Below are 14,077 nucleotides of genomic sequence, written 5' to 3' on the forward strand. Positions count from 1 at the left end.
ATTAATTTTTTCTTCCCATCAATAAGATTGTGTGTGGCACATAGTAAATGTCCAAGAAACAACTGTTGACTTAATATACCCACTGACAAAGCACATGTTCACTAGTTCATTACCTAGGGATGAGGTAATATTATTTGTAGTGGTGGACATGATGATAACATTTGGTCTGTTTTGGAACTTTATATTTTGGATTAACCAAATATGGGATATATTCACAGGGAAAGAGATATGTTCGGGTTGGCCAAAAAGTCTGTTCATAAGAGCTTATGGAAAAACCCAAATGAACTTTCTGGCCAACCCAATATGATATATTATTAAGTGAATCAAGAGCTGATGAGGAAATAGTAATGAAAGTATGTCTCATTTTTGTAAAAAACATTCTACAAAGTTATAGAAAAAATTGTAGAAGGATAATAGAGTAATAATATATATATATTTTTCTGGTGAATGATTATAAAGTTCCAGGTATGGAAATAAGTGCCTTCACACACTATTTTAATCCTCACAACTTTGTTGATTCATTCATCATGAATTAATTCACTATTCAGCTATATTTTTTTCTGTCCCAGGCACTGCACTGTACTTTGAGAGATACAGTAGTGAACCAAATAAATACAATACCCAGTGTTTTATCATTATCCTAACTCTACAGATGAAAATTAGGGAGGTTGCCCCACCCATCAGAGTTCCTCTGGTTCAACTTCTGGTTCAAATGAATGCACAGACTCACAAGAGGCTACACCTGTCAGTCTGCTCAGGTGGATGTAGCATAGGAACCAGAGTTTGCCAGAGGGCAGCATCAGCCTCTTTTTGGTAGGAGTCCTTGTATTTGGTCACACCGTCCTCCAGCAGCCCTCATCTTTAGAGCCTCAGATGACAGACCAGACTCAAGGAGATGAGATCTACACCGGGGGTTTGGCAGCCACCCTGACACAAAAGCCTCATTCCCTGTGTAACCACTCCATAGGCACAGTCAGCCCATCCTGCCCAGGATCCCTGTACGTATAGTTCGTGAGAGTTTCTCCCAAGGTTGTTTACCAAGCAGAGGTCATTTCAACGATAAGTAATACTACCTGGAAACAGAACATTTTATTCCTATCACATCACCAGGGAAACAGAAGTAGAGGGTGAACCAAAGGTCAAATTCGCAGGCAGAAGGGGAAAGCGTTTTGTTAAGTAGAAAGTGGTAGAGTGGATTTGAAGTTGAATCTGTCTGATTCCAAAGCTTAGCTTCCATGTTTACTGGATGGAAAAAAAAATGATCTCTGGGAAGAAAGCTTTTAGGTAATTTTTACTCTCTTCCTCAAACTTTCTGAATTCACAGGCGTTTTTTTTTTTTTTAATTGTAATCAGCATAAATTTATTTTGTAATCAGGAAGAAATGTTTTCATCAAGAAGACCAAGGACATGAAAACATACTTTTGCTACCACACTAAGTACAAGTAGCCAGAAATAAAACAGTGTATGCACTTGCTCTGTCATGATGACGCTGTAAAAGAGAAAGAAGCCAAACAGAAATGCAAAGCGGTCCTGACAAGTAGTGGAGTCAGGGTGGTTGGCTTACGAGAGGCTTGCTTTTGTTTGTTTTCATGGTTTTCCAGATTTTCTATGAAATGCTTATGTTATTCTGGGAATAGAATGAAATGTTGGTTGGTTGGTTGGTCACTAAGTCATGTCCTACTTTTGTGACCCCACGGACTGTAGCCCACCAAGCCCTTCTGTCTCCAGGATTTCCCAGGCCAAGAATATTGGGGTGGGTTGCTTCCTTCTCCAGAGGCTCTTCCCGACCCAGGGATCAAACCTGTGTCTCCTGCACTGCAGGCAGATTCTTTACTGCTGAGCTACCAAGAAAGCCCCATAAAATGAAACACACATTAAAATAGAAAAGCAAATTTATATAGCTTGTAAAATATTTAAACCAGGTGAAAACCAGGCAAACATCATCCTAAAGAAATAGATTTAGTTCCATATTTCTTTGCATAGGTAAATACAGTGTATTTTTTTAATAAAATTTAACTATGTTAGGGGCTTGGAGTTCTCACATTATTTTAAAACACACACGTGGACGTGGAAGAGGGGAAGGGGGATTAGAGAGCAGCTCTGTTCCATTCCTAAAAGTCACTCCAGAGCTAAAAGGACTTTCCCAGGCTCCTGCCTTGTGTCCTGATGGAACATTTAGGGCATTACAGTAATTTGCCTAGGCCTGGGCTTGTGCAACAGAGGCTCAACTCCTCTCACATGTTATTTGTCTATAGTTATTTCAGGAGGTAGCTATTTAAGATTTAATTTTCTCTCAAAACTCACGTTTTGGGCTTTATGTGATCCTTCCTTAGCCAACGACTCATATAATTGGATAGCTGCTGTGATGTTTTGCATGCCAAAATTTCCAAATAGCAAAGCATCAGCCATTTTCTCCATAGCTTTCAAGTTTCCCATATCAGCTGCTTTGGCAAAGAATATGTAGGCTCTGTTTCAAGAATATGAAGTTAGAAGTGTGAGTGTCAAAAATGAAAATTTATGCTCCTCCTTCATTCTGCTTCTAACAAGAAGGACCCAGTTGACATTGCTACTAACACTACAGTTTAACTATATCGTCCATTACATCTCTAGACCAGAAGATTTTTTTCAGCCCTAAGTCAGTCTAAGAGTATAATTTCAAATATATCTGACAAATAATGAAGCTGCTGAAAAGGAGAAATATTTAAGCTATATCATTCATGCTTCAAGCTAATAGACCAAGTGGAGTGAAAAGCTGGGGCATTTGTCCTAAAATAGTAAACCTTCCCACAGTAAATCCCATTACTTATGAGTATTTGATTTATACAATGAACTCTGAACAATATAATTAAAATCAGTTTTAAGAAATCAAAACTGCAATGTCACACCTAAGAAGTTACTATCATGAGAACAACTGTCCCTTTACATTCCAAAATAATTTTCTGAAGCAGAGCATGTTCTTTAGCACAACCAGACTCTGTGGAAAAACAATAACCAAACAAAACCGTAATGATTTTTAGGGCTCTAGAGTCTGACTGACTGGGTTAAAATCTACCATTAATTAGTTTGAGAGCTTCAGGCAAGTTACTTAACTTCTCTGTGCCACTGTCATCTATAAAATTGGATAATAATAGCATCTACTTCATGGGGCTGCTGGGAAGATTCAGTGAGATAATCCATGTGAAGTTCTTGGCATAACTGCCTGATATAGAGTATGCCCTCAATAAATTCAGCTATAATTATTATTAAGACTATTGCATAGAAAGTTTTATGGCATGGTAATTGTTCTCCTATAATTTGTGGGTAAATCACATAAAGTTAGTGATTACAAATATAGACACCAGAGGATTGTCTCGCAGTACATTTTATGAGTCCTGGTCAGAAGTCACCCAGACCTGATCTGTGAAACAAGGAGTGATGGAGAGCCTTACAAGGTCAAAACTTGTGTTGGAGACAGAGAGTGCTCTGAGGACTTATTTTTATTCTTAACACTTCCCCTTTGGTAGCAGTAAGATCACAAAGCATTAACCTCTGCCTGTGACCTTGACCCAAATATAGGAATAAACGCACAAATCTACCATAGCTACCAATTCAGGAGGATTAGGAGATTCAGCTTTATACACCCCTACCCATGATGATGTTAAAATAAGTTCCTCATGGTCAAAGGCTGGAGCCGAATAGAATAGGCCAGAAGTGCCAAGAAAGAGAGATATCCAGGTAAGCATTAGGCTCCTGGATGGTAAACAGAGAGTAGATCCCAGCGGAACCAAAAGAAACCAGGAGATCTAGCAAAAAAAATAGCTGTGGTCAAATCAAGTGGAAGTTCTGGGGGCCAAAAAGCAAATAATAAGAGAGAAGGTTTCAAAGGTCAGTGAACGCATGGGTCTGGCATCACGGGACAGGCATGGCACCAAGTATAGATTCCCAGGAGCTCTTCTGTCACATGGCTTGTTGCTGCAACAACATGGTCTGCTGGGACGAGAAGCGCACCAACATGGTCCAGAGCAGAGAAACCTGAGATGGGCTGCAGCGGCCAGGAGTACATGTAGTTGCTGGTCCCAAGAGACAGCAAACATTTGCAAAACCAATCCCTCTAGGTGGCTTTGAGTCCGAGGGAGGAGGGGGTACCTCTGTCCCCTATCAGGGCAGTCCAAGCTGATACATGGAATACCAGAAGCTGGACCCTGGGTAGAAAAAAAAGTCATGGCAAATTAGGTGGGATTAAGATCTGGACTGTAATCCCCAAGAGGGAAAAAGTAGGAGAAACTGGGAAGGAGGGGTAGGTCCACAAAAGAAAGTTTCGTTAGGTGTCTGGATTGTCTCTAGAGGATTTGGTGTTGGATGCTCGGGTGGGTCCTGGGGAAAGGGGAGGCTAAGTGCATCTCTAGGACATATCAGAAGCTTATCTCCAAACCTTCCTCGCTGATGAGTAAGTCTTAATGACAGTTAACCTTGGATATAATAGAGGCTTCTCGACTCTTTCAGACAAGTTTGTTTCCCTGACATATGCTTGTTTAACATTTGTACTTCTAAAACCACTAGCTTGTTCAACAATTTTCCTCGCATACATGTGAAGAGACTGAACAAATGAATTAGACCAAGATGTGGGTGTGGATGAGGCAAAAGGACTAGTAGCCCCTGTGACTTATGCTACCCTCAGTGAGGAGCGGTGAGGCAAGGAGCGGGCAGGGCAGAGGATGAAGAGAAGCAAAATGACTCCCCTTTGGTCTGGGGGTGTAGCCTCTTCTCTTCCCTGACCAGAATCTTAGAGAAGGCTAAGTTGGCTGTAAAGCAGACAATCCTGACCACTGAAGGAGTTTCACACATCTTGCCCACAAACTCCTGGGGTCTCTGGTTGTGAAGAGGTTTGGTTTCGGTTCTCCACTGCTGCCAACCTAGGAGGGTCAGCAGACTCAGGTTTATGTACCCTCTTACGTATCTGTGCTGCTGCACACATAAGCTGTTCTTCTGGGATTCTTGGTCAAGGACTGGAGCAGGATAGGTTGGGAAAGAGTAACCTGAGATTGAGTGACACCGTGTAGGCATGAAGGTTCCTGCACTGCTGGACAGCCCTGCAACGAAGGGCTGGGTTTTCTCCCCATCCCCTTCGGTCAATAAAGGAAGGCACCTATCAAGGTTAAGCAGAGCCTTCTAAGAGTGATGTTGTCCCATCAGGCTGAATCTAGGAGTCCCTTGGACTTAATGGGGCCCCTCATCTTGGGTTCACCTGTCTAGGTTGAATCTCAGGGACAAGCCCTTCCCAGAATACCACTGTTCTCTCATCCTGCTAGGCTGGGCTCAGGATTCCCTGTCCTTCTTACTCATCTGTTCAGTGGCACCCAAATGAGCTGACTTCCCTCTAAGGCTGGATTGTATTTTTGGGGCTTGGTTTAACTCCATCCTCATCATGACAGTCCCCAGAGATACTTAGCATGAGGCTTGAGTTTTTGCTGAGGATGGTTTCTTTTGCTCTTATTAAGTGCTTCTAATTTAACTTTCCCTAGAGAGAGGACCAAATCCCTTACTTTCTTTTTCTTGTCACTTTGGAAAAATCAAAATCTTTTTGACCTTCTATTTCCTCCTTCATAATTTGGGGATAATAATTTATGTTTTACAATATCATTGTGAACAATGAAGAATATCCCACAACAAGTCACACGAAGAAGGAGCTTGAAAAATGGACGTTTTGATGTTGTGATAACCAGGTTCATACTTAATCCCCCCACCCTCGTCTCAAAGGCTTTGAGCTTTAGGGAAGAATTCATGGACTGTGCAGCTGCCCTTCCTCAGTCTGGCTACCACAGCTCTGGGAAGCATCCCATAGGGCTGGTATGCCTAATTTGTGAAAACAAAAGAAACAGGATTGTTGGAGGTTCAGAGTTTATTCCTTCTATTAAGGTTCAAGACACACTTGACTTCTCTTCCACACCTTCCATTTACCAGTTAAAGGACCAGAAATAAAAATAACAAACACTTATCTCCTTATTACCGAGTGTCGGACATGGTTCTAAGAGCTAGACTGCATTATCCAGGGCACAAAGTTGTTAAGTAACTTTCTCTATCCCACGGCCAGGAAACGGTAGAGCCAGAGTTCAATTCCAAGGTTGTCACTAGAGACTTGATAGGACTTCAGGTTGTCTCCTCTCCTGGGGACAGCGGGGGAAAGATAGTTCTGCCTCCCATTTAGACAGAGCAGGCAAGTGAAATGAGAAACAGTGGACGTGGCGTGAGACCATGTGTTCTCTGCTTGGTCACCTCCCAGCTGTGTATTTGTCTTCACCTCCATTTACCATCCTTGCATCTCTATTCCCAAAGTTTTAAAGGGGGTAAAAATGGAACTCTTCTAACTCATAATTCTCTTCTGGGGATAAAATGGCATCACATACATGAAAGTGTTCTGAAAACCATAAAGCGAGGCACAAACGCTGTTAGGCAGTATAAAGCATTCTAAAACAACTACTCTAGTTCGAACAATATGTATTTTTTTCAAATAGTACATATTTTGTTTCACTTGAGTCAATTAAAGCCAAAACAATATTTTTGCTTGAACGCTTAGGTCAGTGCCTTTATTCTGCATTTCACTTGATGTGTAGGGACTGTGGTTTCATACATAAGGTCTGCCATGCGTTTAGGCTGATAATTTGTAGGATTCTTTAAACACCGTTTGATCCTTTTAAAACAAAAGTTTATAGGCAAATAAGCTTATTTGTTATACCAATAAGCTTTTAATGACAGATTAGATTTTGGATTGCTCTCTTTTCTCAACCTGGAAATTGAAATTGGCTTGAGTGCTGGGTGGACTTACTCTGCTTTTTGTTTCTGGCTTTTAGACTGCTGGAGGATCTGGATGCCCATATTAAAAAGCTGGTCTCCTTCATCCGTGAAATTGTTCTTTGCTTGCTTTTTTACTGTATATGGACAAACACAGAAAAATAACATTATTTTGTGTTTTACATTTTAAAAATAATGTGCTGGCATATTATTTTGGGGTTCGCTCTCCTTATTTTTTAGCCTCTGCATTTCAAGATCACCCTACCTTTGGCTAGATGGTAGAAGCTGTCTATGAAAGTATTCTCTTCCTCTCTTTTGTGAAAGGGTCTGGGAGGATGGAGGAGAGAGATGGATGTTTCTGATGATAGGAGGGAGACAGATGTTTCCAGTCTGAAAAAGGGGCGCAAAGTCCTGCAAGCAGAAGACAGGAAGCAAGGTTTTCTAAGGAAGGGGTGGCTTGGTGTACCCTGCTATCTGGATCTTAGATACCTGGCTTTTTTAGTGCTCAGATCTCTTGTCTGAACCAGAAGATACCATGGGCAGTGTGTACTCAGGATTGGAGGAGAGACACTCCCTCATCCTCCCCAGAGTCTTTCTAAGACCTTTCTAGCCTGACTGAGAACTGTTGGGGATGAGCGTCAGGAATAAGTGGGCAGGGTAGGTATGCCAGAACATGCCTAGGACCTTGAAGAAGGCGCAAAGGAGGGGATCGGTAATAATTTACCTTGTGGGATGATACCTCAGAGTAAAATTTTATAGTATTTAAGGAAAACAAGAAACATAATTTTACCAGCTACAATAAAAATACTTCTAAAACATTTATATAACAATTCACAATTTTCAAAGCATATCACCAGTTTACAGATGGGGAAAGCTGTTTAGAAGGAAAGTCTGCCTTAGAGTCCCCACCCCAATACATACACACACACACACACACACCCCTCCATAGCATCACGGTGCCTCTTGAAGTCCATTATGACACTCACTGAAACCTCTGATTAGGTGAGCCACATGTGAAGCCATTTTAAAGGAGAGGCATTCTGGGATTTGATGCCTCATTAACAAGACCACAAAATTTTTTTAAGTGGTTCTTGTTTTTCTTCCTCCTGATAAGCTACCAGAACTGCCCACTTTATTTTGTAAATTAAAAAAAAAAATTACAATTTACAATCCAGTTTACAATTATTTTTGAATGCTTAAAGTTATCCAGTCAATTTAGTAACACCAGACACATTTAGTGTCTAATTTCTGCTTTGAGTTATAGGTTATCTATACTTAACGATTAAAGAGGAAAAATAATGGGAAAAACATATTAACCTGTGTTTGGAATGGCAATCGGTCCTATTAAGATGCTTTCAAAGTGGGAGAATAAATTTTGAAAGGTTGTCTATACATCCATATACATATGAGAAATGATTTACCACTATAGATTTCTATCCATGGTTTTTACCTTTATATGTAATTTTATTTTGGGCTTTACAAATGTATTAAAATACAAGTTTTATGTACTATAAGAGGGCTTCATTACCAGTAAAGTTATCTTAATAACACTTTGTATGGGTTCAGTTCAGTTCAGTCACTCAGTCATGTCCAACTCTTTGCGACCCCATGAATCGCAGCACTCCAGACCTCCCTGTCCATCACCATCTCCTGGAGTTCACTCAGACTCATGTCCATTGAGTCAGTGATGCCATCCAGCCATCTCATCTTCTGGCGTCCCCTTCTCCTCCTGCTCCCAATCCCTCCCAGCATCAGAGTCTTTTCCAATGAGTCAATTCTTCGCATGAGGTGGCCAAAGTACTGGAGTTTCAGCTTTAGCATCATTCCTTCTAAAGAACACCCAGGACTGATCTCCTTTAGAATGGACTGGTTGGATCTCCTTGCAGTCCAAGGGATTCTCAAGAGTCTTCTCCAACACCATGTTTCCAAATTTGGGTAAAGTACAGTCAGGAAATGATTTGAGGATTTGAGAAGACAACCCTGAAGTTGTTGTAAAGGACTTTGATTCTTCTGGGGCCCTCTGAACAGCCGTCTAGTGGATGCCTGTTGCTTTGTCCTGATAGGAGCTCTTCAGTGACTGAGAAGTGCTGGGGATGAGCCTCAGGGATAAAGGGTGAGTGGGTGTGCCAGAGTAGTATTTAAGGCAGCAGCAACTGTGGAACTTGCTCCAACTAGATGAATTTGTACTTCAGTGTTTGTCAGAGATATAATTTGTAGACAGTTCTAGACATTTTATTACTTTTTCAGTCTTATTATCAATATTTTCTATCTAATTTGGGGACTGTCATGGGCTGAATTGTAACCGCCAAAATTTGTATTTTGAAGTCTCATCCCCCAGTACCTCAGAATGTAACCTTATTTGGAGGTAAGGTCTTTAAAGAAGTGATTGAAGGAGGCTCTTTGAGTGGAGCCCTAATCCAATATGACTAGATGTCTGTTTAAGCAGAAGAAACACCAGCAGCACGCTGGCATAGAAAAGAGACAATGTAAGGACACAGTGAGAAGGTGACCCATTATAAGCTAAGGAAAGAAGCCTGAGAATGAACCTGTTAACACCTTGATTGTGGACTTTGAGCCTCCAGGACTGTGAGAAAATCCATTTCTGCTGCTTCAGCCACTTTGCCTATGGTATTTTGTTATGGTATCCCTGGCAAACTAATACTGATGCTAACTCTGTATCACATGGAAAACAAGCTGCCTCTTCTCCCCATAAGAAGGGAGGCACCCAAACTCAGCTCAGATCAGTGGCTACCCTCCAAAAGCAAGAAGGACTGAGATTTCCCATGGGCCTCCAAGGTTTCCAGATGCTGGGCCTCTGACTTTCCTAGGCAACTGGATGCCCAAGTAGCCCACCTCTGACAAGGCTGTGTTCTCATTACTGTACTCAAAGTACAGTGTAGTTGGTGGGCCTTCCGAGTAACCATCAATCTCTAGACCCAGATCACCTTTCTGAGATGATGGGGGAAACAGGAATCTATGCCTCCTCCTGCTGACACTTCAACTGTAAAATTCTCTAATCAAGTCTATTTCTTAACTCCTGTCACTTGTCACTGTGGAATTCGTGCAGAATCCTCTCATTCATAATGACTAGAAGCAAATCTTTAGAAGAAAAATGGCCCACTTGCTTGTTTCAGATGTAAGAAGAAAGAGTAAAGTTGGAGACAACTTGTTCTCTGCCATTCATACATTTACTTGTTCATTTAACTGGTATGAATTGATTCTTACCATGTGTTAGACACAATGCTGAACACTGTATCTTAGCCTGGCAGAGACAAACATGTTTACCAAAAATTACAAGGCCATCTGGTAGGCTCTACATAAGAAGGCATTGTGGGAATACAGGAGCCTTCTTTGTTTGTGAGCCACAGAAACCCAATCTGATTGACTTAAGCTAAAGGAACTTATTAGGAGGTTCACAGATTCAATGGGGTTGATCAGGAATCAAAGCACCCTTGCAAACAGTGGCAAGCACTCCCGCTGGGATGGACGAGGATCGAATCCTTTTAAGACCTTCCTCTCTCTGTTCCAGCTCCCTGATGAGTCTGATGGGTCTAGTAGGGAAGACAAGGCATCTCATTACATTCCTATAAGAATGTATCCATTGGGGAAAACCTAATTCCCCAAAAGGAAATTGGGATGGTGAGAAGGGTAAAATGGATGATGGGAAGCCCACAAACAGCAAATGCCCACCCACCTCAGGTCCCTTACTCTGGCCTAGTGAAAGAAAGAAATCTTCACAGATGAAACGGCACTTTAGACAGTTCTCCAAAGTTAGGTAGGAATTTGCCAGACCAAGAAGATGAAACTGGTACTCCATTTGGAGGAAACAGTTGGTGCAAAATAACTGGGCAGTGTGTTTTAAATGAAGACAGAGAGCTTGCAAGTCATAGCTGGCCAGGCAGTCAAAGCTGGCAGCCAGTGATACTGAGGAGAGTGGACAGAGACGTGAAGGACGAAAGGGAGGAGGCAACTCAGGGCACTGTGAAGGTGAAGGCAGGATTGCTAGGAGAAAGACAGAGGGAAAAGAAGTGGCAGGAAGCTGGCTCTGATCAGAGATCGCTGCTTTTGAGTTTGAAATTCTATTGGTGCGATGGCTCTACATGTGGCTGGTAAATGGCTGAGGAGAAATAGGGATAAAGTTGATTGGAATCCAGGAGGTCTAGCAAGTAAGGCAAGGTCTTACAACAGGGATACTTAACCGTGCAGGGTGCTGGAGGCCTCTAGCCACTGACTGATGGATATGGAAGTACAAGAGCCCAGCTCCCTTTCCTGTGGGAGGGGGACAATCCTCTAGCGCAATTTGCTCTTCAAAATCCTAAACGTCTGAAACTCTATCTTTGCTCAGCTCCTTCCCTTGCCTTAATCTGCATTACTTTCTTAAATGTTTCATCAGAAAATCTAAAACTTTAACATTTAAATTCAAGTATATAAATATTATCTAAATGATCTAGAAAAATTAAAGGGAAAAGAATATTAAATTCCTTAGTTTGAATCTCAAATTTTATTACTTCTTGAATCACATAAAGGACCACTGAGAGTTAAAAGAATGTCTTGACATTGAGAGTTAAAGGAGGTGAATATCTTTTAATCTGACTAAAAATCAGGTGCTTTCACCATTAAAATGATACAGAAAGATAAAATGGGAAAATCTTTGCAGAAAAGCTTGCCTCCACAGACACTGCATCTATCTAATTTTAATTATATTTAATATAAACCAACTTCAGTTTCTGATTTTCCAAATAATGCATCAGAAGAGCTCTTCACATTTGCCCTTAATGTCTGCTAGAAAGATACAATCTCAGATAAGGTGGGAGAGTAACGATCCATTTCTAAAAATAATATTCCACCTAAGAAAGAATGACTCAGCAGAGTTTAGTCAGATAAAGATGCCATCAACTCAAATCCTCTTGAATATAGCACAGATATTTACAACAGTCAAATTTATTCAGTCCGTCCCCAGATCATTGTCCTCAGACATAAATACCTCCATTGGTATTTCTTGGAAACGGTAGACAAATTATAAGTAAAAAAAAAAATTTTTATCCTTTTCAAATATCTACTAAGCAAAGCTTAAAATAAGAGAGACCCTGACTTAGAAAGATATAATTCATGATCTAAAATCCTTAATTTATCAGAAAGACATGCATTATAAAAGAAAGGAAGAATCAAATAATATAGAGTTATAGTTATAATAGGTGCTAATATTCATAAACCACTTGGGTCCTAGGCAATTTTCTCATTGGCTGTCATTTTACAGATGAGTTGGTATACGCACAGAGCCTATACTACTTCTCAGAGCTACACAATATGCAGAATCATGTGTTAAACACAAAGTTATTATCAAATGATGAAGAATTTGAAAAGACGTTCTAAAATACATTTAAAAAATAAATTTACTGTAATTGTTTAAAGTATCTTATAGTTGTTTCTTTAAAGTAATACTTCATTTACCTGATTCTTGAGAAATATGTTTCATATAAATCATTTTCCCCATTAGATGAATCATATCTCTCTTTATTTTGACTATTTTCTGATGTATCCATCTAAAAAGGGTACAATATATTCCTCCACCTTCCCCAACAGAAGATAATGAGCGTGATGTAACCAGGTCTTGATGATTCAGAGCATCATTATACACACATGATAATTCCCAGTCTGGTTGGTTTGGACATGATTATGTAAGAAGACAATGCTTATGGGAGGCCTTGGATAATGGAAAGACCTTCAGTAGTGAGTAGGAGCAGAAAGGGCAAGAAAAGAAAGTGGCATGCTGTATTCATGTCCTCTGGGGTGGATAAGAGTGCCTGCTCGAAGTGGCTGGGTTGACACTTAGGTGCACATGATAATTTGTAGCACCTTAGGTCACTGATTCCCAAAGGGTATGTAGGATAATTTTTTATTGGAGTATAGTTGCTTTACAATGTTGTGTTAATTTCTGCTGTACAACTAAGTGAATCACCTATCAGTTCAGTTCAGTTCATTTCAGTCGCTCAGTCGTGTCTGACTCTTTGCGACCCCATGGACTGCAGCACGCCAGGCCTCCCTGTCCATCACCAACTCCCGAGTTCACTCCAACTCATGTTCATTGAGTCGGTGATGCCGTCCAGCCATCTCATCCGCTGTAATCCCCTTCTCCCGCCTTCAGTCTTTCCCAGCATTAGGGTCTTTTCAAATGAGTCAGTACTTTGCATCAGGTGGCCAAAGTATTGGAGTTTCAGCTTCAGTATCAGTCCTTCCAATGAACACCCAGGACTGATCTCCTTTAGGATGGACTGGTTGGATCTCCTTGCAGTCCAGGGGATTCTCAAGTCTTCTCCAACACCAAAGTTCAGAAGTACGTATGTATACGTATATCCTCTCCCTTTTGAATGTCCCTCCCACCCCCACCCCCATCTCAACCCTCTAGGTCATTACAGAGCACTGAGCTGAACTCCCTGTGCTATACAGCGGCTTCCCACTAGCTAGCTATTTTTGCACATGGCACTGTATATATGTCAATCCTACTCTCCCAATTTTATCTCACCCCATAAAATAATTTTAAGTGGTACACACACAAACTTTAAAATTTTGATGGTTAGAATACTTAATATATATTCACCTGTAGATTATTTTTATGTCAAGTGATGCTAATTTCTATTCATTTTAAATAACCATGAAATATTTCAAACATACAAAAGAAGTACAGAAAATGAAACATACCTCACTATCACCCTCCCCATCTCACACACACAGTTTAATGGATGGTAACATTTTGTCTCACTTGTTTTCTGTATCGGTTGTAAGGAAACAATGTACAGATACAGGCAAGCCTCCTCCCAACAGACCTGCCCCTTGTTCCCTCTTCAGCAGTGGGTGTTTTCCTGAAGTTGCTGGGTAGCTCTTCATTCATTTATTTGGTTGCGCTGGGTCTCCCGTTGCTGTGCACAGTCTTTCTCTAGTTGTGGAGAGGCTACTCTTTAGTTGTGGTGTGTGGGCTTTACATTGCTGTGGCTTTCCTTGTGGAGCACAGGCTCTCGGGCGTGCAGACATCAACAGCTGCGACACACAGGCTCGGTAGTTGTGGCCTGATGGGCCCTGGAGTACGCAGGCTTCAGGCGTTGCAGCAGGTGGGCTCGGCGGTTGCGGCTCACAGGCTCTAGAGCTTGGGTTCAGTAGCTGTGGCACACAGGCTTAGTCGCTCCGTGGCGTGTGGAATCTTCCTGGACCAGGGATCGAACCTGTGTCCCCTGCATTGTCAGGCTGATTCTTGCGTACTGTACCACTAGGAAAATCCACTGTGTAGCTCTTTCACTACATATGTGTACCCAAT

General features: G+C 41.2%; 1 protein-coding gene across 6 annotated transcripts in view; it reads right to left on the reverse strand.

Moving 5' to 3' along the window:
• The window catches only part of SEL1L2 (SEL1L2 adaptor subunit of ERAD E3 ligase), a 127,156-nt gene that overhangs the window by 48,498 nt on the left and 64,581 nt on the right, over nucleotides 1-14,077 (reverse strand). For 5 of the 6 annotated variants that reach the window (XR_009496833.1, XR_009496832.1, XM_059892882.1 and 2 more), the window contains exons 4-5: nucleotides 6,803-6,905; nucleotides 2,305-2,467 (exon numbers count right to left, since the gene is read on the reverse strand). Coding sequence is in view for 4 of the 6 variants with exons in the window: in XM_059892880.1 (XP_059748863.1) it covers nucleotides 2,305-2,467; nucleotides 6,803-6,905 (266 nt within the window). In the remaining 2 variants the exon portion in view is untranslated. Of the gene's footprint in view, nucleotides 1-2,304; nucleotides 2,468-6,802; nucleotides 6,906-7,033; nucleotides 7,180-14,077 lie in introns of all 6 variants that reach the window. The other variant, XM_059892881.1, reaches the window with a different exon arrangement.

This window comes from Bos taurus, chromosome 13 (assembly GCF_002263795.3).
Source record: "Bos taurus isolate L1 Dominette 01449 registration number 42190680 breed Hereford chromosome 13, ARS-UCD2.0, whole genome shotgun sequence".
Classification (NCBI taxonomy): Eukaryota; Metazoa; Chordata; class Mammalia; order Artiodactyla; family Bovidae; genus Bos; species Bos taurus.